This window comes from Giraffa tippelskirchi, chromosome 4, assembly GCF_054371585.1.
Source record: "Giraffa tippelskirchi isolate mGirTip1 chromosome 4, T2T-mGirTip1v1.2.pri, whole genome shotgun sequence".
In the NCBI taxonomy this organism is placed as follows: domain Eukaryota; kingdom Metazoa; phylum Chordata; class Mammalia; order Artiodactyla; family Giraffidae; genus Giraffa; species Giraffa tippelskirchi.
Window position 1 is genome coordinate 4,797,394 of NC_137278.1, and position 25,578 is coordinate 4,822,971.

Below are 25,578 nucleotides of genomic sequence, written 5' to 3' on the forward strand. Positions count from 1 at the left end.
TATCTGAATCAATAATTAATCTAACAGTTGCCAACTAGTAATTTTCTTTCCATCACTCATTCTGCATTTATTAGCTGGCATTCTACAGTAGAGAAGAAATTTCCATTCTCCCCCATTGATTTACGAATATGGAAGGATTTTATTCAGTCCTTTACACCACGGACCCTTTTTTGCTCAGAGCAATTCATTTCCATACGACTCCCAAAAGTGCAAGTTTGGGGAAGTGAGGGAACTTTCTGTATTTCTTTGTTACCATGAAGGAAGCCGAGAGCGCAGCTCGACTTCCCTAAATTCAGGTGATCGCTTTCCTGCCGACGCATTCCTTTCAAGTGGAAATTCTCTCTCCCAGAGTGGCCTCACAAACCTCCCGGACGGCCCTGTCCCGCGAGAACTACATTTCCCAGAGTCCTTCGAGAGCTTGCGTCATCAGCGGGCGCGCCTTTTCGCTCGCCGGTTTTGAAGAGCCGGCTGTGGCGGCGGCAACATGGCGGACGCGCTAAGTTTTGGTGTTAACCTGGAGGCCTTTGGCCAGGCCATTAGTGCCATTCAGGCGCTGCGCTCTAGCGTGAGCAGGGTGTTCGACTGCCTGAAGGATGGCATGCGGAACAAAGAGACGCTGGAGGGCCGGGAGAAGGCCTTCATTGCGCACTTCCAGGACAACTTGCATTCGGTCAACCGGGACCTCAAGTAGGTACCGGCTGAAGGGGCCGGGGGTCGGGACCTCCTACCCTGCCCCACCCCGCGGGAGCCTCCTTAGTCACGGGCTGCTCTTTCTTTTCGTTGCCCCCCCTCTCCTCTCTAAGCCTACCTGCCCCTCAGGGCCTCCTCATCTTCCACCCCCGCTTTCTCGTCTCCCTAGTCTTGGCGTCCTGCTCTTGGCTGACTCCCGCCGCCCAGGACCTCGTCTGTGGTCCTTCCATTCCTCACGAGAGGAAGGCACTCTTCCCATGAACTCCCACTCGTCTTCGCGGCTCGTCAGGGTTCCCACGTGTGGGCCCTCCGGGCTCCACCACGTCTGATCAAATAGTACCAAAAGGACCTGCTCAACGCTGCCCCAGAGTCAAGTGTATTCCACCTAATTGGTCATAGGTTTTCGTCCCTGAACCTGGAACTCATCAGTTCCAGCCCCTGCTGCTGCTGCTGCTGCTGCTGCTGAGTCGCTTCAGTCGTGTCCGACTCTGTGCGACCCCATAGACGGCAGCCCACCAGGCTCCGCCGTCCCTGGGATTCTCCAGGCAAGAATACTGGAGTGGGTTGCCGGTTCCTTCTCCAGTGCATGAAAGGGAAAAGTGAAAGTGAAGTCGCTCAGTCGTGTCCGACTCTTAGCGACCCCATGGACTGTAGCCTACCAGGCTCCTCCGTCCATGGGATTTTCCAGGCAAGAGTACTGGAGTGGGGTGCCATTGCCTTCTCCGTCCCTACCCTACCCCAAAACATGATGAAACAGGCTTTGTTCTTTCTCTTTTCTCCTACCCCACCCCCTAACCACCTGATCACTACTTTCACTCCCATTCTCACTGCTTCTGTTAAGTTCCTGCCTCTAAAGAGACCTCATCACAGGCTTAACCAGCTTAATCACTTCTGCTTGAACACCTTATCCCCACCCCCCAACCCCGGGCCTCCCAGCAAATACTAATTTGTGGGCCTTCAGGGTTAAGGATTGTATATTTCTTTCTCTTTCTTAACAAGTCAACTTCTTCTACTTTATCAGTGAAATGAAGTGAAAGGATGCTTGTAAAATGCCTGGTACATAATAGGCAGTTTTTAATAGGTCCTGGTCATGTGCCCTCCCATCCTATGAGAGTCAGACTTTCTCAGGGAGGTTAGAATTGCAGGATTTTTGTCTTTTACTTCTCAAAACTGACCCTAGCAGGCGAAGACATTGGGTGAGCTACTCATCCTGTAATTTCTGGAGTGTCTGGAATAATTTTTTTTTGTTCAGTCTCCTCAACTTGGTCTCGTTAGTAACCAGATGGAAGGAGGAGGTAGAATGGAAGAGGAGGTGGTGACCAAATGATGGGAGCTTCTTTTTATTTATTTTTTTCCCCTCTAAGTAGTTGCCATTCTTGTTCTGGGGGAGAGCCAGGAGGTCACACCCCCTCCTCACTCCCACACTTACTTTCTGTTCTCTGGCAAAGTTCCAGTTAATACTTGCCCTGCCTGAGTCTGGGCGCTGGTGGTTCTTCCCTTTCTTCTCTTTGATGAGCTTTCCTTGGTAATGTGCAGGGTGTTGAAACCCGTCAGCATTGTAGAAAGTTTAATAAGAGTGTTGATCTCACCTCATTGTCTTCATAAATCTGTAGACAGCAGTGCGAAGAGAAAAGTAGCTGAAGAGTCCAAGATAAACGTGGCATGAGAAGCTGTTCCTATGGTCTTTTGTTGACACTCTGGGACTGGCCCCTCAGAACGTGCTCCTGAATGTGCTTTTGCTGTTGGCTCTCTTTCCCAAGCTGCTGTAGGGTTTTTTTTTTCCTGCTACATTGAAGCGTGTTTGTTTGACACAGCCCCCTCTGTGGTGTCTTCCCGTTTGTTTATTTTATCTCTTTTTTGTTTTGTTAAGTTTTACCATCTGTGAAGCACCATGTGCAAATCTATCTCTCTGTGAATGGTAAATAATCATCATTTATTCAGGTACTTGCTGTACTGCCAAATAGAATGATCTGTATGTGGATCTGAAATCTCTTAGTGAGAAGCAGTGTTATACCACATTTCGAAATTCTAGAAGGCCCTCCCCTCCCCCAGCCCTGCAAAGAATGATTTGAATTGTTCAATCCTGCTTTTAGGAGTCCTATTGATTTCATTGCTCTTAACCCTTGTTCTCCTCTGGAATGGTGCCAGAGAGCTCAGTTGTAAAATGGGATAAGCCCCCAGCACCCCACTCCAGTACTCTTGCCTGGAAAATCCCATGGACGGAGGAGTCTGGTAGGCTGCAGTCCATGGGGTCGCGAAGAGTCAGACACGACTGAGCAACTTCACTTTCACTTTTCACTTTCATGCATTGGAGGAGGAAATGGCAACCCACTCCAGTGTTCTTGCCTGGAGAGTCCCAGGGACAGAGGAGCCTGGTGGGCTGCCGTCTATGGGGTCGCACAGAGTCGGACACGACTGACGCAACTTAGCAGCAGCAGCAGCAGCAGGGGTTCTCTCAAGTTGCTCTGGTCATCTTCTTCTTTTTAATATTTATTTATTCACTTGGGATCTTTGTTCCATCGTGTGGGATCTTTCATTGCAGCACTTGGACCTTCCATTTGGTGCTCAGGCTCTGAGGCGCTCAGGCTCAGTTGTGTGTGGGTTTAATTGCTCCTCGGCATGTGGGATCTTAGTTCCCTGGCCAGGGATTGAACCCGTGTCCCCTGCATTGCAAGACAGATTCTTGAGCACTGGACCACTAGGGAAGTTCCTGGCCCTTGTCTTCTTAACCTTTCAGAAAGTATTTCTTCTTAAGGGACTTATATTTGTGATGAGCAGTTTGAAGAACAGTGTTTGACCAATGTAGCTGGCTAAGAACTGGAGTTTCAGTGGACTCAGGGTTATTTGCTGCATCTGTTTACTTTTCAGTGAGCTGGAACGTCTGAGCAACTTGGTGGGCAAGCCTTCTGAGAACCATCCTCTTCATAACAGCGGGCTGTTGAGTCTGGATCCCGTGCAGGACAAAACCCCTCTGTACAGTCAGCTACTCCAGGCATATAAATGGTCAAACAAGGTAAGGGGGATGTGTCAGAAATTAAGCTAATACAGGAAAAAGCAAGCTTCCTTACATTTCCTAAAGGCAGAAAGTGAGGATAAGTTTTTCTTTCCTTTTTTTATCTTGATTTGGCATGGGGTTACAGAATTGGAAGTTTTAGACTGTCCTTGGGAGAGATTATATAGTCCTCTGAAGCCTCAGAAATTGATCATTATGCTCAGGTAATAACATTTTTAAAAAAGTTCAAACTCAGATGTGTTTATCCTGGAAACTGGGTTAGGGAGCAGTTTTTATGAACCCCATGAAATCACATGCAAAGTGTTATGCTGTGCGTGTCTGTTTCTCTGGGAAGCACTTCCTAGCTTTCATCAGCTTCTCAAAGGGGTTCCTGACTCCCAGAGGTTGAAGGGCTGGTGGCCTGTGAGTGCAGCTGCTCACTTTGTTTTTGTTCCTTGGCCTGCCTTCCCCGTTGTTGATAGAACATCTCTAGAGGACTGTTTGGCAAATCATTCTTACTGTCCTGTTTTTGATCTATTTTTTAAAATTGAAGTATAGTTGATTTATTTATTAGTTTCAGGTGCGTACATACCTATCGATGTATATATTCTTCAGATTTTCTCACTCATAGGTTATTACAAACTACTGAAAATAGTTCTCTGTTCTATAGAGTAAGTCTTTGCTGATTATCTATTCTATATATAGTAGTGCGTGCTCGGTTGCCCAGTCGTCTGTGACTCTTGGCAACCCCATGAGCTGTAGCCTGCCAGGCTCCTCTGTCCACAGAATTCTCCAGGCAAGAATACCAGAGTCAGTTGCCATTTCCTACTCCATACATATAGTAGTGTGTTAATCCCAACCTCCTAATACTGTCTTCTCTAACTACTCTGCACCCGTCTGGTCTAAACGCTCTCTGTTGTTCAGTTGCTCAGTCATGTCTGACTCTTGCGACCCCGCGGAATGGAACACTCTCCATAGCATTTGCTATTTGTGGTAGCCCCATGGCGGAGACCCTGGGACAGCTGTGAAAGGAAAACTAAGCTGCAGTGTAAAAATACCAGGAACAATTAGGCTCATGAGTCTGGAAATAAGCCTGGAAATAATAAAAAGTTAGTTTGTTTACTCACAGGTGTCTCTTGATTGGGTGTGGGTTGTTGTGTTGCGCTGTGTTTTGTTTTCCGCTGCTGATGGAAAGCTAGAATATGCGTTTGGACCGATTTTGGAAGCTTTTCTCACTAGGCTGCTGCCTCCCTGGAGAGAATTGTTGTTACGGTTACTGATTGTGGGCCTCCCTTCCCCCTCCAGTTACCCATCACCCTTCTCTTTTCACTCTTGGGTCTCAGGTGACAGATGAGCCGTGGCACTGTTTCTGGTGTGTAGAATTATTCCTTTGAATTTGTCTGTGCGAGTATTTAACATTCTTCGGTTTGCAGAGGGACCCAGGCAGCTGCGTCTGAGACTCAGGGAGCAACGATTTATCGTGGGTCACTAAAGGAGGAGCTTGAACCTGGGAGGCATGCATTTAGCCTGTAAGGGTTGTCCTCCAGACTCAGGCTGCTGTGGACAGAAACCCACTTCAGTCCTGAGCATCAGGTGCCCAGGTGGTGTGGGGATCTGTCACTCTCCTGCCCTCTCTATGCCTGCTTCCCAGTGTTGGTCTGGTGTCTCCCAGTGGTGGAAAAGCCAGTCCAGCAGTTGTAGGTTTGTGTGGTCCTTCTACTGGGCGATCTCCAGGTGTCCACGCCAGATGCTGAAACTGGTGCGGGCCCTGTTTGGTAGGGGCCCCTGCCTACCCACACAGCTTGTTGAGCTCAGCGGGTGGGATTCTCTGACTGCCCAGCACAGATCAGCTGAAATGCAGGGGTTGGGGCTGCTTGGATAGAGGCAGGGGGGGGTGCAGGACAGACACAAAATTATGGCTGTCTGGGGCAGTTGCCAGGGCCAGACACCAGGCTGTTCAGGCCCCACACAGACAGTGCTACCCTCTGAGGCTGTCCTGTGTGAACTTCCTTGTTTCCCTAGGGGCTCGTGTGGGCATCTTAGCATAAGTTCACTTGGTGACTGGGATCTGGTGTGTAGGTGACTTATTTCTGGTTGGACGCCTGGTCTTGCCTTTTGGACATGGAAGCTGTGTTGACGTATTGCGTGGGTAATGTTCTCGAAATAGGCTCAAGTGGTGGAGACTTTTCAGTGGTGGGAAGATTTAGGCTGGTCTCTAAGCCATGAGTGCCCGAGACTCCAGTGGAAGTGGCTGGTTTTAAATCAAAGTGATGACACTTACCGTTTGAGTGAAGGTAGTTTTGTTTGCCCAGTTTAAGAGAATATTAAGATAGAAGTCCCTGTTCCTCCCCTCTCAGATGCAAAGGAGGATGTGTTAGGGGAAAGAAGCAGTATGTATGTGAAAATTCTTGTCCTGGAGATGCTGCAGGTTAAAACTAGATGTAGAAATGTGTCAGAGTGTAAGTCCCGCCCAAGTAGTGTGAGTAGGGTTGGGGTTTCAGTTGCGTCCTGGCCTGGTGCACGTTGTGAAGTCACTGTTCTTTCACCAGCTCTCTGTGCCTAGCAGGGAGGGCATTTTGGACCCCTGCACCATTACTCGGCAAAATAAAGAAAATGAGTCAGAGATGTTTAGCTTATCCCCTTATTTTATAGCCGAGCAGGTCAAGGCCCCATGAACCACCCTGCCCACAGCCTCACAGCTAGACAAGAGTTTGCCTCTCCTGACTTAGCCCAGTGTTCTTTACTCTAACACTTGATGCTGTAATCCCGTTTGGCTTAAGGTTTTGACTGTACTAAACATTTTCCCCTCCCTTTAATCTTCTTGTCAGGGGCAATTCAAGTGTTATATTTTATTCATGAATCTGTATCACGTCTTACTCATTTTTAGTGGTTTACTGAAGGGTGGAGATAGCAGAGACGTGGCCCATGGTCCCGGGCAGACAATGCCAATCACCCCGTGCATTCTTTCCTGCTGAGGCCCCTCTGGACTCACGGCTCTGTCATGGGGCTCAGCGGCCCCTGCCAATTATCCAGAGTGGGCCGCAGAGAAGATATGTTTTTTATTTCTGTTATGGTAGATAAGGTGCTGTTTGGCTATTGCTTATTTATACTGTCCTTACTCTAGAAGGGATTTGAAAGCTTTTATAAGAAAGCTGTACTTCAACCTTGAAAGAAAAGAGGAAACCAAGGGTAAGGATGCCTTATGTACATTTCTTTAATAAACTCAAGAAGTAGCTTCAAGAAATAAGCTAGTATTCTAATGTCCAGCTGGGATTATGGAAGCAGGAAGCAATGATAGGTGTTTATCTTGCCTCTCCTACACGTGAAAAGAGCTTTTTAATTGCAAATGCATTCATCATTCATCATTTTACTCTCCAAGAGTTTAAACCAGTAGGTGCATTAATTTGTTAAGTGGATCTTGGGGTAACTTGCCAGTGTCAGCTTTCTGCACTGTTGGCTAAGAATCGAAGAAAGTTTGGGAAAGGCTTTGATACCACCCATTATGTGATGAACTTTCTGTTTTATGTGCTGTTGGCCAAAGAGAAGTCTTGTTCACACTTACTGACTACTTGTTTTCTTTAGGGGATTTTGTAATTTTTGTAAAGTCAGTTGGAATATTAATTACTTGGTAGTTGGCATAATTGTTAGGATAACACATTTAAAAATTAATCTAATCTAATGAAATGATGTCAAATTGCTGTGAGCAGCACTTTTCCCGTGCTGAATTGGGGAAGGAATGTAGCTTTCAACTCTGATGTACCTATAGATAATTGTTGTGTAGAGGGATGACAAGCTCTCTTGACGAGGGCAAAAAATAATTGGCGTCAGTGCTGTCCTTGTAAGATAGCGGACGTGGACTTCCCATCACCGATTGCGCCCAGATATGCTGAGCGTTAGACTGAACTGACTCCTCTAAGACCCCTTTCCAAAGGTTCCCAGCGTTTCCTCACCAGGCTTTGATTTCTGGCCTTGACTGTCTTCATTTCTTGAAGACTTCAGCCCTTCCCTGGTGATGTTTGAAGCAGTGAAGACCCCAGAAGTGTCTCCTAGGGTTAGGAAGTAGGCCCTGGGGAAGGGGCTGCCGGCGCCTTTTTTTGTTTTTTGCACGCTTAATGGAGGAGCCTGGTAGGCTGCAGTCCATGGGGTCTCTAAGAGTCGGACACGACTGAGTGACTTCACTTTCACTTTTCATTTTCATGCATTGGAGAAGGAAATGGCAACCCACTCCAGTGTTCTTGCCTGGAGAATCCCAGGGACGGCGGAGCTTGGTGGGCTGCTGTCTACGGGGTCGCACAGAGTCGGACATGACTGAGGTGACTTAGCAGTAATTTTTCACTTTTATTAGAGAAAGACTGACTTTCTCTTCCAGGAGTATTCAGTTGGAAAGTCTACAGACGTTTCTCCCATTCTACCCTCCCGAGCTGTTCTCACTAGAATCTGGTTTCTCAGCAGCTTGAAGTTGCTGTAACATTGATGTCCCGCAGATCCAGCCTCGACAGTGCTCTTGACGTTTGGGCATCAGGGAGCTCACGGTGCTGGGATTGGTTCAAACTGCAACACGGAACCTTTTTCCTTGAACTCCATCGTCTCTTAAGTCCCAGGGGAGAGAGACTGCGTCCATCTCGTTCCCTGGGGAAAGTCCCACCCCAGTGCCCAGCAGGGCTCCTGATACTCAGCGCACATTCAATTATAATTCACTGAATGAATGAAAGAATAAATAAAGGCTTTTTCTGTTGAATTTTTAATTTACAACCCCTTTTGTGGTTTGTGTGCTTGTATTTTTGATGAAGTGTGATCAGGGCATTTCCATTTGGGGCCATTACTGGGAAACCTAGTTGTGCTACTTGTAGATGAGAGAAAATTCTGAGGTCCTGTGGTGGAGGCTAGGGCCAGGCTTCAGAAGAGTAATTTGACAGGAAAGGTGAGGTCAGTTGGTGAATTGACAGTAAGCTTTTTGAGGGCCAAGCCTGGCGTTTCATCTATGTCGCCTCTCACCCGGGGTGCCTTCCTGAGAGAGCGAGCTTGACAGCCAGTGCTCAGAAGGGGCTGGGCTTGGTAGGAGCCTTCTAGAGTCGATGGAATCACACTCATTTCAGCGACAGCACCCCATGTCCAGTGTTCTGTGGCAGCTGCTGTTCTAGCTAAAGTGCGGAAACTATCTGGGAGGAGGCAAGTCAACTCCATCAGCCCCTTAGGGTTTATCCCACTTGGTGTATTATCAATAACTAACTGCCCCGCTCGGTGGACTATCAATAACTAACTGCCCCGCTCGGTGGACTGTCAATAACTAACTGCCCCGCTCGGTGGACTGTCAATAACTAACTGCCCCGCTCGGTGGACTGTCAATAACTAACTGCCCCGCTCGGTGGACTGTCAATAACTAACTGCCCCGCTCGGTGGACTGTCAATAACTAACTGCCCCGCTCGGTGGACTGTCAATAACTAACTGCCCCGCTCGGTGGACTGTCAATAACTAACTGCCCCGCTCGGTGGACTGTCAATAACTAACTGCCCCGCTCGGTGGACTGTCAATAACTAACTGCCCCGCTCGGTGGACTGTCAATAACTAACTGCCCCGCTCGGTGGACTGTCAATAACTAACTGCCCCGCTCGGTGGACTGTCAATAACTAACTGCCCCGCTCGGTGGACTGTCCATAACTAACTGCCCCGCTCGGTGGACTGTCCATAACTAACTGCCCCGCTCGGTGGACTGTCCATAACTAACTGCCCCGCTCGGTGGACTGTCCATAACTAACTGCCCCGCTCGGTGGACTGTCCATAACTAACTGCCCCGCTCGGTGGACTGTCCATAACTAACTGCCCCGCTCGGTGGACTGTCCATAACTAACTGCCCCGCTCGGTGGACTGTCCATAACTAACTGCCCCGCTCGGTGGACTGTCCATAACTAACTGCCCCGCTCGGTGGACTGTCCATAACTAACTGCCCCGCTCGGTGGACTGTCCATAACTAACTGCCCCGCTCGGTGGACTGTCCATAACTAACTGCCCCGCTCGGTGGACTGTCCATAACTAACTGCCCCGCTCGGTGGACTGTCCATAACTAACTGCCCCGCTCGGTGGACTGTCCATAACTAACTGCCCCGCTCGGTGGACTGTCCATAACTAACTGCCCCGCTCGGTGGACTGTCCATAACTAACTGCCCCGCTCGGTGGACTGTCCATAACTAACTGCCCCGCTCGGTGGACTGTCCATAACTAACTGCCCCGCTCGGTGGACTGTCCATAACTAACTGCCCCGCTCGGTGGACTGTCCATAACTAACTGCCCCGCTCGGTGGACTGTCCATAACTAACTGCCCCGCTCGGTGGACTGTCCATAACTAACTGCCCCGCTCGGTGGACTGTCCATAACTAACTGCCCCGCTCGGTGGACTGTCCATAACTAACTGCCCCGCTCGGTGGACTGTCCATAACTAACTGCCCCGCTCGGTGGACTGTCCATAACTAACTGCCCCGCTCGGTGGACTGTCCATAACTAACTGCCCCGCTCGGTGGACTGTCCATAACTAACTGCCCCGCTCGGTGGACTGTCCATAACTAACTGCCCCGCTCGGTGGACTGTCCATAACTAACTGCCCCGCTCGGTGGACTGTCCATAACTAACTGCCCCGCTCGGTGGACTGTCCATAACTAACTGTCCCGCTCGGTGGACTGTCCATAACTAACTGTCCCGCTCGGTGGACTGTCAATAACTAACTGTCCCGCTCGGTGGACTGTCAATAACTAACTGTCCCGCTCGGTGGATTATCAATAACTAACTGTCCTGCTTGGTGTATTATCACTAAATAAATATCACACTGAGTGTATTTATTATCAGTAACTAATTTACGTTCCTAGTGTTTTTCTCTCCACCAGGCCCACCCTCAACTCACCCAGGGAATATGGATTCATTCAGAACATAATGAGAAAAGAAAATCACTAAAATATCCCCCAAACCTTAGTCATGACTTTGGATTAGGCACTGTTCCAGATTGTTTTGATTGTTAGCAGCGGTCCCCGGTACCATTCTTAGAGGTTTTCTTTCACCTCATGGCTCCTTGTCACTCAACACAAATTTGCCTAGTTTGACTAGAGTAGAGTCTTACCTGGTTGGCCTTGAACCTGCACCCCTTGCTGCCCTCCCCACCCCAAGCCCTGTGGGGGCATCATGAGAAGAACAAAGAGTAACAACCAAACAGAACAAAACCAGCCAAACAAAACCAGCCTCTTGGGTTTCTAGATACTGCTGGATTCAGAAGTGAAGGCAGATACAGCCAGAAACGTCGAGACTTAACTCTTGAGTTCTGGAGTTGGGCTCCCCAAGATGTGATCCACCTCTGCACTCACCCTGTGCCTTGAACACGGGACAGGCTTGTTCAAAACACCCGTTTCCTCAGCTGTGAAGTGGGAGCAGTGCAGCTCCTTGTGTCATAGTGTTACAGGGAAGATGAAAGGGCACGGGGCGTGTCGTGCCTTAGGGTGACTCACGTGTAGTAAGTGTGTACAAGTGCTAGTTACCATTCCTGGGCACGTGGGGAGAGTGAGTGTGTGTGCGTATGTGTTCATGCAGCGGCGGTGTTGCTCAGGGCTTCAGAGCTTAGGCTCCAGAGCTGGCCCCATCCCGGCTCTGCTACCTGACAACCATGAGGTGTCCCTCTCTGTGCCTCAGGTTGGTATTCTCCAAAATAGGGATGATAAATGTACCCACCACAGAGAAGTATTTTGAGACTGAATGAGGTAATATAAACACAGTACTTCCCTGGCACAGAGTAAGTAGTCTCTGGGGGCTGGTATTATGATCTTAAAAGACAGTGATGAGGACTGACTCTCGGGGCGTGCTGGCCTGTCTTCCAGTGTTTTCCGCTCTATTACCTGGCCTCCCAAACGTGACTTCAATATAATTCTGAAATTCTACAAATTAGAAGTTCTTTAAGTAATCAGAACCTTTTCCCCTTGAGGAAGCCTGGACATAGATATCAACAACTCACATGTTAGTACGAATTTGTGGAAAGGGGCTATTTTTCCTAAAACCTGGGGATGGGGTGAGGGTTTGGGAGCGTGGTGAGGAAGGCAGTTGGCCTTTTGGTGACCTTGTGGTGAGGAGCCAGGGGTGTGGATGGGACGTGGGAGTTGAGGGGCGGTAAAGGCAGCTTGAAGGGCCTGGAAAGAAGCCATAAGGAGGAAGGAGGGGACAGCAGAAAAGCTGGTGAGAAGGGTTGTCTCCAGCCGAAGGCAGACCATCGCTGTGAACTGAGGCTGAGTCCTCTCACTTAGGCCATCAAGGAGGCCTTGCTCCCAGAGCTCTGAGTTCAGGTTGGTCTGTGGTCTCTTATCTGGTGGGGAGAATGCTCTGGGCTAGTCAAGGATTTCTAGCATGATTTCTTTAGGAGAACATTTGCACACGTGAGCCTGTGTAAAACTAAGCACTTGGATTATATCTAGTTTGTGAATTGGGTGGTTGTGACCAGCGGGGCCCTGGGGTTCGACTCTGTTGGGTTTGAGGCCCCAGCTTTATGACCTGGGGCGAGTTGGACACCCTCCCTCTGTCTCAGCCTCCTGATCAGTCAAAAGTGGATGATAACACGCCCTCCTTACTGGACTGCTGTGAGGACTGATGAGAGTAACACACCTGGTACCCAGAGCAGTGCCCAGTGTGTAGTGGCGTGTGTGGTGTTAGCACCTCTTCTTATTCCCTTTGATAGTGTGGGTAAGGCTTTGTCGAGGCAGTGGTTGTCATGGGAACGTTGGACAGAGGTCTCGAGAGTCTGGGGTTTGGTTCTGGCTGTGCGTTGTCCAGCCGTGGGCCCCGGTGCTCGTGGCTTTGCTCCTCTGGGTTCTAGCTGCCTCGTTGGTCAAGTGAAGAGTGGGCTGGATGATGGCTGAGGTCATCTCTCACCTGGGAAAGAACGGTGGAATCGTTCATACATTTCCATGGTTCTGGAAATGAAAGTGTACCCCGGGAGTGGAGGAGAGGAAGTCTCGTCCGGTAAGGTCTTAAGCGCAACCATTGTGTGTCCTGCTATGCTCCCTACAGAGCATCTCAGACCAGGGTAGAGCACAGCTCCAGAGGCCCTTAGTGGAGGACTCCCTCTCAGAGGTCCTCTAGACAGCGTAGCCTCCTCTAACACAGGAGTGTAGACGTTAGTGAAAATCCCGTGAGGCCCCTGTGATTCTCAGTGGGTTCCACCCCAAGGCTTTGGCCTAATCCCACATCTCTGTGTTCTGCTTATTAGCTGTGGTTTCTGGAAACTCACTTTATTGTGGCCTGCAATCAGACTTGTGATTCCCGCCTCCTCCTTCTCTGAAGGAGCAGGAAGTCTGTTAAGAAGCCGCCCTGGGCAGGGGCAGAGGCTGCTGGGTGTGTGCCACACGTGCCCTCCAGGAGTCACTGTGTCCAGGGTGGGCGTTGGGGGGACTCAGTTTGAGTCCCGCTTTGGCTGTCTTACAGTAGCCTTTTCTGGGCTGATCAGGTTTGTGTGTTTTGCCGAACGCCTTCTGTGGATTGTAACCAGAGCTTGAAAAGGGCACTTTCTCTTTTCCAGGGATGTTAGTAGACAGGAAATGGCCCCGTATCATTTTTCCTCCAGGTAAGTTGCACATTGACGGTGGGGAAGGAGGCGCAGGGTTATCGGTGCGGAAGGAACCTGCTGTCCCGCCTGCCCACTTTCTCAGCTTCTTTTCCGGGTGGTGGGTTGAGCTGGGGCAGGGCTTTGAGGTACCTTGTGCTTCTCTCCTGTGAGCCAGGCCTGCTCTGGCCAGCTCATCTTTTCTGCCGCTTCACTTGCCAGCCGTGCCTGGATGATGCCATGCTCCAGGCCAGCCCTAGACTCTCTCCTGAGATGCTGACTCCTGCGTCAGAGAGCCTGCCGGATGTCTGCACTCTAAATATATGTCTTACACTTGTGTCCAAAGGGGAAAAAACAGGGTACTGACTTCCTTGCCACTGTTAACATAAGACCTGACACAACTGGACTGTCTGTGTCTTGAAAGAACTCTCCATGGATACTTGGTGATGTGGATTAATGACTGTGTAGCAAAGGGTGCTGCACATTTGTTATTCTGTTTGTGAATGGGGGTCTCTCTATTTTCTTTTGGCCACGCTGTGTGGCTTGTGGGATCTTAGTTCCCCTACCAGGGATCCAACCCAAGTGCCTGCAGTGAAAGCTCTAACTAGACTGCAGGGAATGTCCTGTGAATGGGTCTGTGTAAATTTCAGTACCTGGAGCCCTGATGGCCGATTTTGCCCGTAGGTGAGGTCAGCCCCGTGCACTGACCTCCCCAGGGGCGAGCTGGGGGCTGCTGGGTCTGCACCAAACCCATGACTGCCTGCCTGACTGTCTGTCTAACCATTTACCTAGCTCACCACACTCCAGGTTTCCTGGAGAAGGCGTTGATTCGAAATCCTCCCTTATCCCTGGTGTTTGTGATGAGAGTTAGAATCCCCCAAGTTTCAAGGTGAAATGAGTTCTCGGCCTCTCTTTCTTAGCAGAAGATGGCGAGGCAACCGCTGAAGAGGTTTGTGTAGTTATCAGGTGGAGGTGTGTTTTCTTCCCTTTGAAAAGCACTGCGATGATCTCTCTGTGTCATAGTTCCTCTCCACACTTCGTCCTCTTCACCTGCATAGTGAGTCTGAAGACGCTTCTCTCTGTGGGCTTCAGCGCAGGGCCAGCGCAGAGTAAGCCCTCGGTGGGTATGGGTTTTCTTTTAGTGCTGCACGTGCCCGTCCGCCGTGCCCTTCGCCCCTCAACACTTAACTTGAGCCGGTGGAGACGTGGCTGGTTAACTAGAGTGCCCTCAGCTTGGTTTGGATAGCAAAAGTGCTTGCCCTGGATGCCTTTAAAGTGTTCCAAGAAGCCACAGAGGATTCTAGAGGCCGAGGCTCTCCGATCTTTTTTTTTCCCAGTCTAAAGCAGAGCAGTCCGTGCTCATTTTGATTGCTTGGATGAGCTCAGGCATTGATATTTTAATGCATTTTCACAGTAGTTCAGACAGCGTCACCACATTATCCTGCTGGCAGTTCATCGGAATCCTTGGCCAAAACGCTGTGCTTGGGGACCTGGGCTTAGAAAACCAGAAGCGTGGTGATTTCCTCGCAAGATGTCTTGTGGGGAGTTCTGCCTTTCCCGGGGAGACTTCCTCTGAATCGTGCTGTCCTTCTCGGTCATGTAGTGATGGGCACATCTTGCTTTCGAGGAGGGTTTTCAGAGCTTTTGGTTTGCAGAGGCTGGAGCTGCTTTATTCTGATGAGTCACGAGATGGGAACGGGCCCTCGTAAGCCTCCAGTTTGTTTTTGGTCCTGAAGGCACACTGACAATATCTGCTCCCCGGTGGGGTCTGGAGGGCACTTCCTAACGCCTGCGCCTGCACCTCCCCCCCCCCCCCATGAGCTAGCAGGCCCGCCTCATAGGGAGGTGGCCCCTGGGAGCCAATGACCAGGGGAGAGCTGGGGACACTGCCCCTGGGGGGGGTTGATGAAAACCAGCAAAACCAACCAGGCCGCATCCCTGCCTCCTGGGTTTTACTCCCTCTGCACACCAGTGGCCCTGGACCCTCTCGCACGGGTGGTCGAATCATGGTTTCTGGTGCTTGGCACGTGCTTAGTAACTGTTGGTTGCTAAGCGGATGAGTGAACACCCCCACCCCTTCTCTCAGAGCCCGGGACATTTGCAGAAGTCTCCTCACTGGCCCCGCTGTCTCACCACCTCCTGTCTCTCCCTGCATAGCATCAGAGTGACCTTTAAATGTGCAAGTTTGATCTCACAAGTCTCCTGCTTAAAATATGTCGATGATTCCTTCTTCTGCTCGGGATGAAGACGGGTGCTATGGCGGAGCTGATAACAGTCCAGCTCACCGTCTGACTCCCGTGGTGCCCCAGCTCAGTCCTCAACCTGTGAGCCCTCCTGCTCTTTAAGCGGGCCCCACCCCTCTTGCTGTTTGGCTGATATTCTCTTGCTTTATTGGGAGACTCTTTTCTAGCTCCTCAGGTCAGGGTGAGGTAAGCCCTCTGTACTATCCTGCAGCACCCCTTGGCCTCATAGTGGTGTGATCCGAGTTGGCCTGTAAGTACCGATGGCTGGAGCTGGGGCCAGGGACACTGCCTGCCTGTTCACTAGTGTCTTTCCAGTATCCGGCAAGACCTGGCAGAAGACAGACCAACAAAACACCTTCAACTAAGTAGCTCCCTTGTCTTTGAAGTCAGTATTATAATTCTAATGACGCGTGTTTTTGGAGGGAGGAGGTAGGGGGTTAGGTAGGGCTCCGGGCCCCACTTCTCTTGGTGGGTGGGAGGTGAGTCTCAGCCACTGCATTTCCTGAGCACATGGCTGCCGAGGTGTCTTTACTTGGCTTGTGCATTCCACTCACGGCCTGACTTATTGAAGGATAATGCATATTAAGTTTGTTTTTTTTTTCCAGCTAGTTTGGGGATACAAACAGAAGGCAAATTATCCTGATTATTTTGAGGCAGATCTGAAAAGGGCAAAGAAAGGAGACAGTGAAAAGTTGCAGAAGTGTCTTGTGTTCATTTCAGCCCTTTATCATTTCTAAAATGTGAATGCGTTCATTATCTTCTCCAATCAGAGAGGCTGTGTAGCTTGTTATTAAAGATGGGAGCTCCGGGGCCTGCCTGGGTTCAAGTCCTGCTGCTTCTCTTTATTGGCTGTGACCTTGGGCAGTTTACTCCTGTTATCTGTAAGATGAGGTTGATGGTAGTCTCCCCCTCAGGGTGGTTGTGAAGATCAAAAGCCTTGAATATGTGAGGGGTTCAGAAGAGGGCTGATATGAGTTAGTCACCATTAACAGTATCATCACTGTCATCATCATTATCAATTCTCCAGTAGCCTTAGTTTACTTATTTTTATTCTCTAGTCTGCCTTTGCCGTCTCCAGGTAGGATCCAGCCCGGATCCAGGTAGCTGCTTGCTTTCTGTAGGACATGGTGGTGTCTTTATAAGGAAGACATTGTTAGAAAATGGCTCTTCTCTTAGGTAAAAATCTTTGAATAGAAACTTTCAAATGTTTATTAACTGTTGGAAGGGCTGAAACTGAAGCTCCAGTAGTTTGGCCACCTGATGCGAAGAGACGACTCATTGAAAAATATCTTGATGCTGGGAAAGATTGAGAGCAGGAGGAGAAGAGGGTGACAGAGGATGAGATGGTTGGATGGCCTCACTGGCTCAGTGGACATGAATTTGAGCCAACTCTGGGAGATAGTGAAGGACAAGGGAGCCTGGCAAGCTGCAGTCCATGGGGCCTCAAAGAGAGGGACCTGACTTAGCGACTGTGAAGTATAAGTCACAAAGGTCATTGTCTGTAGTCTTACTTGAAATACATATATGGGCTGGCAAAGGAGAATGTCTTGTGTGAATTGTAATTCCCTGGTTTAACTCTATTACATCATATTTTCAGGGTTTTGTTGTTGTTACTGTGTTTAAATTTGAGTCGCTAAAGCATAACTCAGCTCCCAAACCTTCAGAACCAGAGAAGTGATCTCTGGTCTTGATCATCACACAGTGCTCACCTGTCCCTCCGGCTTCTGCCAGCTCGTGGCCAAGACGTCAGACCATGTTACTTGCCGTGCCTGTTGATCGTCCACTCCCTGCCCGCCTGACTGCTGCTTGCCTGTTTTTGTTTGATAAAATATATATCTCATTTGAAAAGACCCTGATGCTGGGAAAGATTGAGGGCAAGAGAAGGGGACGACAGAGGATGAAATGGTTGGATGGCATCACCGACTCAATGGACATGGGTTTGGGTGGACTCCGGGAGTTGGTGATGGACAGGGAGGCCTGGCGTGCTGCAGTTCATGGGGTCGCGAAGAGTCAGACACGACTGAGTGACTGAACTGAACTGATATCAGCAAAGAGTAGCTTCTCAAAAGACAGAGGTCCTTCATTTGGGTCCGGAATATATGTTAGTCCCTTTTTCAGGAGACTAATCCTCAGCTTTCATCAAGATCCTTTCAGGGGTCTGTGGCCCTGAAAGTTCAAAAGCCACTGCCACAGAGAAAGAAGTATTACTCTTTTCTTTTAAATTTGTATACAAAGCATTTTATTAATAAAATTTATACCCTTCTTAACAATACAACAAATTTTGTAGTGATTGAGCATGCTGTACTTTGTAAAAACTTATCATAGAAAATTCAAGCTAAAACAAATAGTTTAAAAGTCTGCCACATCACCCTTCCTTTGTAACCTACCACCAGCGTAGGTATAAAAAGCAGTCTTGTAACAGACATCCAAATGTCTGTGCTGTGTCAGTCGTGTCCGACTCTTCGCAACTCCATCGACTGCAGCCCGCCAGGCTCCTCTGTCCAGGGGCTCTTTCAGGCAAGAATACTGGAGCAGATTGCCATTTCCTTACCAGGGGATCTTCCCAACTCGGGGATCAAATCTACATCTCCTGCATTGCAGGCAGATTCTTTACTGCTGAGCCATCGGGGAAGCCCTTCAGAATGTCTAGGAGTATTATTATTATTTTAGATATTTATTTGTTTGGCTGCGCCAGGTCTTAGATGTGACACTCAGGATCTTCAGTCTTTGTTGAGGCATGCCAGATCTAGTTCCCTGACTAGGAGTTGAACCCAGGCCTGCTGCATTGGGAGCTTGGAGTCTTAGCCACTAGACCACCAGGCGAGTCCCTGGGACAGTTTGTTTGAAAATTGAATTTGGAAGCTGAGTGGTGGAGTGTGATTGGTGGAAAGTGTGGAGCGTTTCCTGCAGAAGCTCAGAAAGGGAGACTCTGCTGAAGGTTTCAGAGAAACGTGACCGAGTGGGACTGGGCAGCAGTCCCCGTTGCGGGGCAGTGACAGACACTGTCCTGTGTGCTCGCTTCCCCACCAGCTGCAAAAGAAGACATGTGTCATTTGACCTGTGTAGAATTTGCTTTGTGACGTATCCATAGCTGATGGGCTGATGGAGCTGACCGCGGAAAGATCAAGAGTGGAGCTGTACTGCTTTTCTGTCGGCTCCCCTCCTGTGCTCCTTTGGCCCGCTTCTTCAGGCTGTGTCTGTCTGCCGGTGGCCAGGGGTTTGCTTTTCTGCCAGACTCTGTGTCACTGTTACTTCAGCTCATAGCAGGGGCCTGCTTTCTGATTTTGCAGGAATCTCTACACCTGGAATGATGTTCCTGCAAGTCAGTTCTTTTACAAGGAAATGGAAACAGTTTTCATTCATTTGTTAATATTTTTTTCTTCCTTGAACCTCCCCTTCTCCTCTGACAGTGTAGCTACATATCTAGATTGATCCTAGGCTGTGTGGTTTGTTGACTGTGTGACCTTGGGCAGGTCCCTTGGTCCTTGAGTCTCAGTTTCCACATCTTCAAATGGGAATAACAGCAGTTCTTCCCTTCTTGGGTTATCAGCATTAAGTAAAGAACTTTGCCTAAGGCTCAATAAATGTTAGGTCTTAGGAGTATGCTAATGAAATAGAGTAGCATTGATCCTCATATGTCGATGATAACCTGACTTCTAAGTAAGGGGGTTGGGGAAGAGGAGAGCATCCTGGTCACACATCTTGTTGGGCAAGTGATCTGGCTCGAGCTGTGTTGAGGGCGAGGCATATTAATGGCTGCTTCCCCTAGGTCTTGGCTTTCCCGAGGATTTATTTCCAACCGTGATGTGTAAACGGCCGTGGGTGTTCAGGCTGTAATGGATCTGGTGTTTAAGGCTTCCACTGTCACGGCTCAGCAGAGCCCGCCCCCTGCCCACCGCTCCGATTGCCACCCTGGCTTCCCTTCCCCCGGAGCGTGACTGCCTCTCTCCTGCCCCCGTCACCTGCCAGCTCCGATCTAGGGGCTGTGAATCGCAGCCCTGGTGCTGCTGCCAGCTTGGCCTTAGGAGAAGCCAGGCGCTGGAGCTTGCCAGCACAATTTGTACTTTGATTAATTTATTTAATCTAACTATCTTGTATCAACCTGCGAGGATAATTACGCACAAATTACTGTTTAACTTGAAGCTTGCCTCCCTTGAACTGAGTCCCACGCTGGTCCAGAGCTCTTCCCTGTAGTCATTGTGGGGTGATTCTGCTCCCTCCCACCCTCCCCGAGGTACGAGCCCCTCCCCGAAGTGAGTACTTGAGTTAGAAGCGTTTGAGAAAGGAGAAACACTTGCTTGGCTTCTGATCTTAGAGGTCTTGTTTGACTTGTGGAGAGCTGTTCTCTTTGATCGGTGGACAGGAGATTCGTTTCCTTTCTCTCTGATGTAGTGAGGACACCTAGCCCACCGCTGCTGCTTCCTCCTTTCAGATCAGCCGGGGTTTCCGGATGCGGCTGGAGTGAGTTTGTTAGTTCTTTTCAGGGATGGGAAGGTGGTGTGACTGGTGACGGGTGGCGCCTTCACCAAGTGGCCTTTGTTTTATTGACTGTAAGCTGCTGTTGATTGTAAGACGCATCATGAGTGTTTTGGACCGCTGAGAAAGAGGGCTGCTAGAGAGTATTTTCAGATGCATGTGATTTCAGAAGGTTTTAGAATAAGTGTGATGTGATATATTGATGATGGAGCTGGTTACCAAATCCTTAGCTTTTGATACATTTTCACTGAAGTTGTAGAGGTGTGGATCTGGAGGACCAAGATATTTTTGTCAGCGTCCTTCACGTGACCTTCTGGTTGCTTTAAAAAAGAAAATGGAGTGCACTTTGCCTCTCTGTGCAGTAGGAAGAGGGGACCAGAATCCTTACAATGCACATTATATCATGCTTTTTATGTATGACTTTCAAATGATCTCATACGGTCAAAATACTTTCATGCAGCCTAATACTAAGATTTTGCTTTCAAATTGGTGGCTAAGTCTCATAAAATTCTTCATGTAAAGAAAACCCCAAACAGTCACTTTTCATATTTTTTCCCTTGAGCACAGAATATCCCACTGTATTTGTTGCCTCACTGGGAGCCAGAGTGGTGACAGCTTCATCGCTGTTGTCAGGGAGGGGCTGAGGAAGTGAAGGCTGGGGACGTTGGTTATTCAGTGTCTTGAAGAAACATAAACTCAGTTCTCTGCCTTCAAGGGGCTTACAGGTCCTAAACTCAGGAGTCTTTTCACTTCGATGAGTAATACTTGGGACCACTTGCTAGAAAATCCAGATACAGGCAGAATTTTCTAGTCAGTAGCTGATTTAGTCTCTGAGAAGTTGAAATTTTGGCCTCCCGTTGGCTTTCCTGTGTGCTTACATTTTTTCCTAGAGAAAATGAAGCTCACTGAGGTCCCACCGAAGTTATTCCTGATTGTTTCAGGCAGAAGGAAAAGGGTGTCGGAAGCCGGAGAATATTTAAGTGCCCAGCTCTGTTCCCTAAGGCACTTTCATAGCCCTCTGGCTCTGTCCCCATGTGTGGTTCCTCCAGAGGAAACTGCTCACGGCAGACCCCAGCCAGTCCCCTCTGTGATCACATCTGGACCTCCCAGAGACTTGCGCATCAGGCTAGTTGAACGTGGTGGTCCCTGCTGGCTTGCTGGTGAGGACGCTGAACCCTGGAGAGCGCAGGCGCCTCGCCTGAAACCTGAGATGGCCCAGGATCCTTCTCCCGCCTTGCTCCCCTTAGAGGCGAGTGAGACCTCCACAAGCTCCAGCACTTGAAATAATTGTGCTTAATGGGCTTGTCTGGGGATTACCACAGGTGATAACAGGCTAGTGTTTACTTTTGCCTTTTCTGGGCTTTTTTGGTTTCAAGGAAGAGACTCATTTGTGTTCATATATGCAAAAATGGGGGCATTCCTTGGGTGTCTAATGGGATCAGTGGGCAGGAAATGTAGCGAGGCCTTCTAAGGGGCTGACGCTGAGAGCAGAAGGATGTCAGGAACCAGGGCAGTGCCTCTGTGGTCTCGACCCTCCAGGACTCATGGCCCCCTGTCCTGCCTCTCCGTGTCTCCATCAGGCATTTCTGTCTGTAGACAGGTGCGCTGGGCCGAGCCAAACAGCTTCATGGCCTCGGAGTTTACATCACCTCAGCTCAGGTGAACACTTAGACTGGGCGAAGACCCTTTCAGTTCCGCTTTCCACCAAGGAATTGGAAAAATCAGCCATCTGTTCTGGTCCAGTGAGCATGCCGTGGAGTTGGTGGCAGCTCTTAGAGGAAGGAGTGGTGCCCAGTCCGTCCAGGGGCCTCCTCTGCACATCATGGGTCCTCGGGTAGCATGGCAATACCTTTCTCTCTTTTACTCTTTCAGTCAGGAGGTTGCTTTTCTGACATGGCTCATGCCTACTTGGAAGCTGGTGATGTTTCACCTGGCAGTTCTGTTTGTTCTCCATCTGATGATTTGCCAGGGCACCCAGCTGATGAGGTGGAGGTCTGCCCCTCCTCTTCCCGGCCAGGATGGCCCTGACTAGGAATCTGTTCAGACGCAGGAAGATTAATCTTTATTTCTCACTGGAGTGGTGTGCGTTGTAGGACTAATAATGAGCTGTAAAAACTGCCAGTATTTGTCCTACTTAATGAACTTACTTAATGAAGGCATGAAATAAACAATATGCCATAGTTATTGTGGTGGAAATGGGAGCAAATGTGATGTCAATTACATTTGCGGGTAAAATTGCAAAGTTAGGTATGTGAATGTGACACGATGGCTAAGCCCCTGGGTTCTGTCTGATGCTAGGTTCCAGCCCTGCCTCTCCCTAGTCCTTCCTGGGTGTCCCGGGGGCAAGTGACAGCCCTCGTTACTTCCTTGTCTTTGAAGTGGGCCTGACCACAGCAGCTTTCCTCCCTGGGTGGTTGTGGATTAATACACCTATAGCACTTAGCATGGCATCTGGCGTAAAATAAGGGCTCAATAAATAGCAGTTTATTTTCTGCGAAGAAGAGCAGCAGGACTTGTACAATTGGTTGTGACAGAGGTCGGACTAAAGTGAGATCTCTGCCCTCTCTGTGGATGTAGTGGTCCCAGCTGCCCTGGGGGCTCCAGTGAGCGGATGGGTAATGAGGAGACCTCCCTCCTTTGGTCTCGGTCCACACCGCTTCCCTTCCCAACATGCCGTCTTGGAAGCAGGTTAGCGGTGAGTGAGTTCGTGCTGTGAGTGAGCGGAAGGCATCTTAGGGGTAGGTTTCAGTTGAGGTTTGGAGTCTGAGTTGACCCACATCTAAATCCTTCTTGATTTAATTGTCTTTGCTGTCCTGTTTGATTGGGTAAATATTAATTTTGTCTGGTTGTACATGTGATTTTCAGTGGTCCCAAGTTTAATTAGTGTGTTTTGTTTACAAAGTTCTCATAGAAGGTGAGGCAGTTTGTGAAGGACTTTAAAAAGCTCAGTCCTGGTTTAGGCCATCAGACTCGCAATAAAACTTGGAGCATTAGTGTAAAAAGAATTTCCAGTTTTTATAGGTGTGGCTCATGACCTTCCTTCTGCAGTCTTTTGTTTCAGGAAGTATTTGAAACAGAGCTGTTTTGTTGCTAAGTCATGTCTGACTATTTGGAACCCCATGGACTGTAACCCGCCAGGCTCCTCTGTCCATGGAATTCTCCAGGCAAGAATAAGGGAGTGGGTTGCCATTTCCTTCTCCAGGAGATCTTCCTGACCCAGGGATCGAACCCTGGTCTCTTGCATTGCAGGTGAATTCTTTACCGACGGAGCTACCAGGGAAGCGTTGATGACAGAAGTAATCTTTCTGCCGAGAATGCTCGGGGCAGACCCAGTGTGATCATTTAGGAAAGGTTTCTTGAGGGCCTCCTGTGTGCTGGACTGGGTGGGTCCGGGAGGAGACAAGGCCCTGCCTTGCCAAGGCTTCCAGTGCAGTGAGAGGTGAGCTGGGACATGGAACCACGTGGTACAGAGCAGAGGGTTATAACCCCACCAGAAAGGCACAGAGCGCCTCCGAGGGTCTTTTGGAGGCGGTGACCCGGTCATTACACCGTAAAGAAGACTATAGAGGAGGGCGTGCTGACCTGCCCCTGAAATACGTCTGGGCTTTTGACAGGCAGACATGGAGGGTGCGGAAGAAGGTGGGAAGAACATTCCAGGTAGAAAGGACAACGCGAGCAAATGTTTAAAAAATAAAGTGTTCACTGGATTTATGAAAAAATGAGATTCCCAAACCACCTTCTTCTTCTTATATCGTTTTTACTTTTGATTACTTGATACCTGTTATTAGCTTTTTTCCTTAATATATATTGGCTTTAAAAAAGAAACTTCGTGACTCCTTTATTTCTTATATATGGGTTTTCTAACAGACATTGTATTGCAGAGCTGCTGATATGAAAAGCTTCACCTGGGAACAGCCCAGGACTCACCTGGCAGACCCCAGCTTGCACACTTTGGTGAACTCCGTATTTGGCTAATGAGGCTCGACGGTTTTGCCTGGAACATAACATACACAAAGGAGAACAGTAGGAGAAGCAGGGCAGTAGCCTCAGGATTGTAGCACAGGTGTTTCCGTCCGGCATTCTGGAGCCTGGCCGTCTGGCTTCATAGCTTCTTTCTGCCGTTTCCTTCTGCCGTGTGCCTTCCGCCGTGTGGCTCAGTGTCTGAGTCCTCCGCTGCGCATTGTGGGCACAGTGCTGGTGGTCTTCTTGTTCAGATATGCCTGTGAGTTCCTCCGCACGGGGTTTAACACGTAGGAAGCACTCACTGGGATGTCCGTGTGTCTGTGTGTGTGTTGTAAGAAGTACGCCTTTTCTTCTAACCCTCCTGCCTATCTCCCCCACTCCCTCCAACCCCCTTTCTGTATTCAGGTCTTCGGTGTGTATCATAAAGAGATTGGCACTTCCTGCCCTGTGAGCTTCTTTCTTCTTACTGTGTTGTCCTTTATAGCCAGGCTTCCTAACAGGTTTCTGAGCCACCTTTCTGTGGAATTGTTAAAGGACTGATGCATGAAGAGCAGGATGGAGCAGTCATTTCACTTGACCTGGAGCGAGGTGTGGGGAATCGCACTGCTCCTGAGTGAGACTGGGTTTTGTTATGGAGAGCTTTTTTTTTTTTCTCATTGTGTGGGCATTTAAATCTTACCTTTGAAATGTTACTTCTGCGCAGAGTTGTTAGGCTTTATCCTGAGAGCCACTGTATTATTCTACAAAAACATACCCAGTGCATGACTACTAGATAGCCACTGTGTGGAATTAATCTGTTATTATGAAACTGCAAAATAGGGACCGTTTGCAGGTTAAATGTCAGCCCTTCTCCAAGATGTTTTGCTTGTGAAGTAAAGGTTTGTAGGCAGATAGCTGGCCCCTTTGAAAGGAATATAAAAGAATATAATTGTCTCAAGCCCACTCCCTCCTGGAGTCAAGAGATCGGGTACTTGCTGCTGCCAGTTTCCTCCTCGGTCCCTGTGCTGTGGGGGGTCCGTCTGCCCGTGAGAGCTCTGCTACGTGCAGCCTGCCTGTATCACGGCCAGGCTGACGCTTGGGTCGGATGGAATAAATCAGAAAGCGAATGGTAGCCTCATTATTCTCTCCTGTTGCCCTTTTTCCTAGACCACAGTTTGTTTTGTTTTATGGTTCCCCTTTTGTACGGTTGATCATTTGCTGAATGCCCTGTCGTGGCTAAGATGCCAAGGGAAAGGGCCTGCTCTGGTCCTTTAGCCTCCTCCATTGCAGTTCTTCTGGCCTCATTGTGGTACGTGACACACTCATTTCTGAATCCAGAGCCGGCCAGTAGAACTTTCTGTGATGATGGAAATATTCTCTAGGTTACTCAATATGGTAGTCATTAGTGGCTTGTAACTATTGGCATATAATAGGTATTATTGACATGTAACTTGGAATGTGGCTAGTGTAACTGTGAGGGACTACATTTTTAATTTGTAAAAATTAAATTTAAATTACATAGCCACATGTGGCCACTGACCACTGTATTGGATGACATGGATCTGGAGGCTGGACAGAACCCTGGGCTGTGTAGACCAGTACTATAGCCCCCTTTCTGTTTACTTGTGTGTATTTCCACAGTGTTGAGTCTGGCTCAGGGGTGTTGGCA

The 25,578-nt window shown here is 49.0% G+C and overlaps 1 protein-coding gene across 3 annotated transcripts in view; it reads left to right on the plus strand.

Annotated features, from left to right (window-relative positions):
• The first annotated feature begins 466 nt into the window (after positions 1–466).
• The window catches only part of MED27 (mediator complex subunit 27), a 220,080-nt gene continuing 194,968 nt past the window's right edge, over positions 467–25,578 (plus strand). For 2 of the 3 annotated variants that reach the window (XM_081594703.1, XM_081594704.1), the window contains exons 1-2: positions 467–687; positions 3,559–3,703. In XM_081594703.1, coding sequence (XP_081450829.1) covers positions 485–687; positions 3,559–3,703 — 348 coding nt within the window. In that variant the 5' untranslated portion in view covers positions 467–484. Of the gene's footprint in view, positions 688–3,558; positions 3,704–8,029; positions 8,039–25,578 lie in introns of those variants that run through there. The other variant, XM_081594705.1, reaches the window with a different exon arrangement.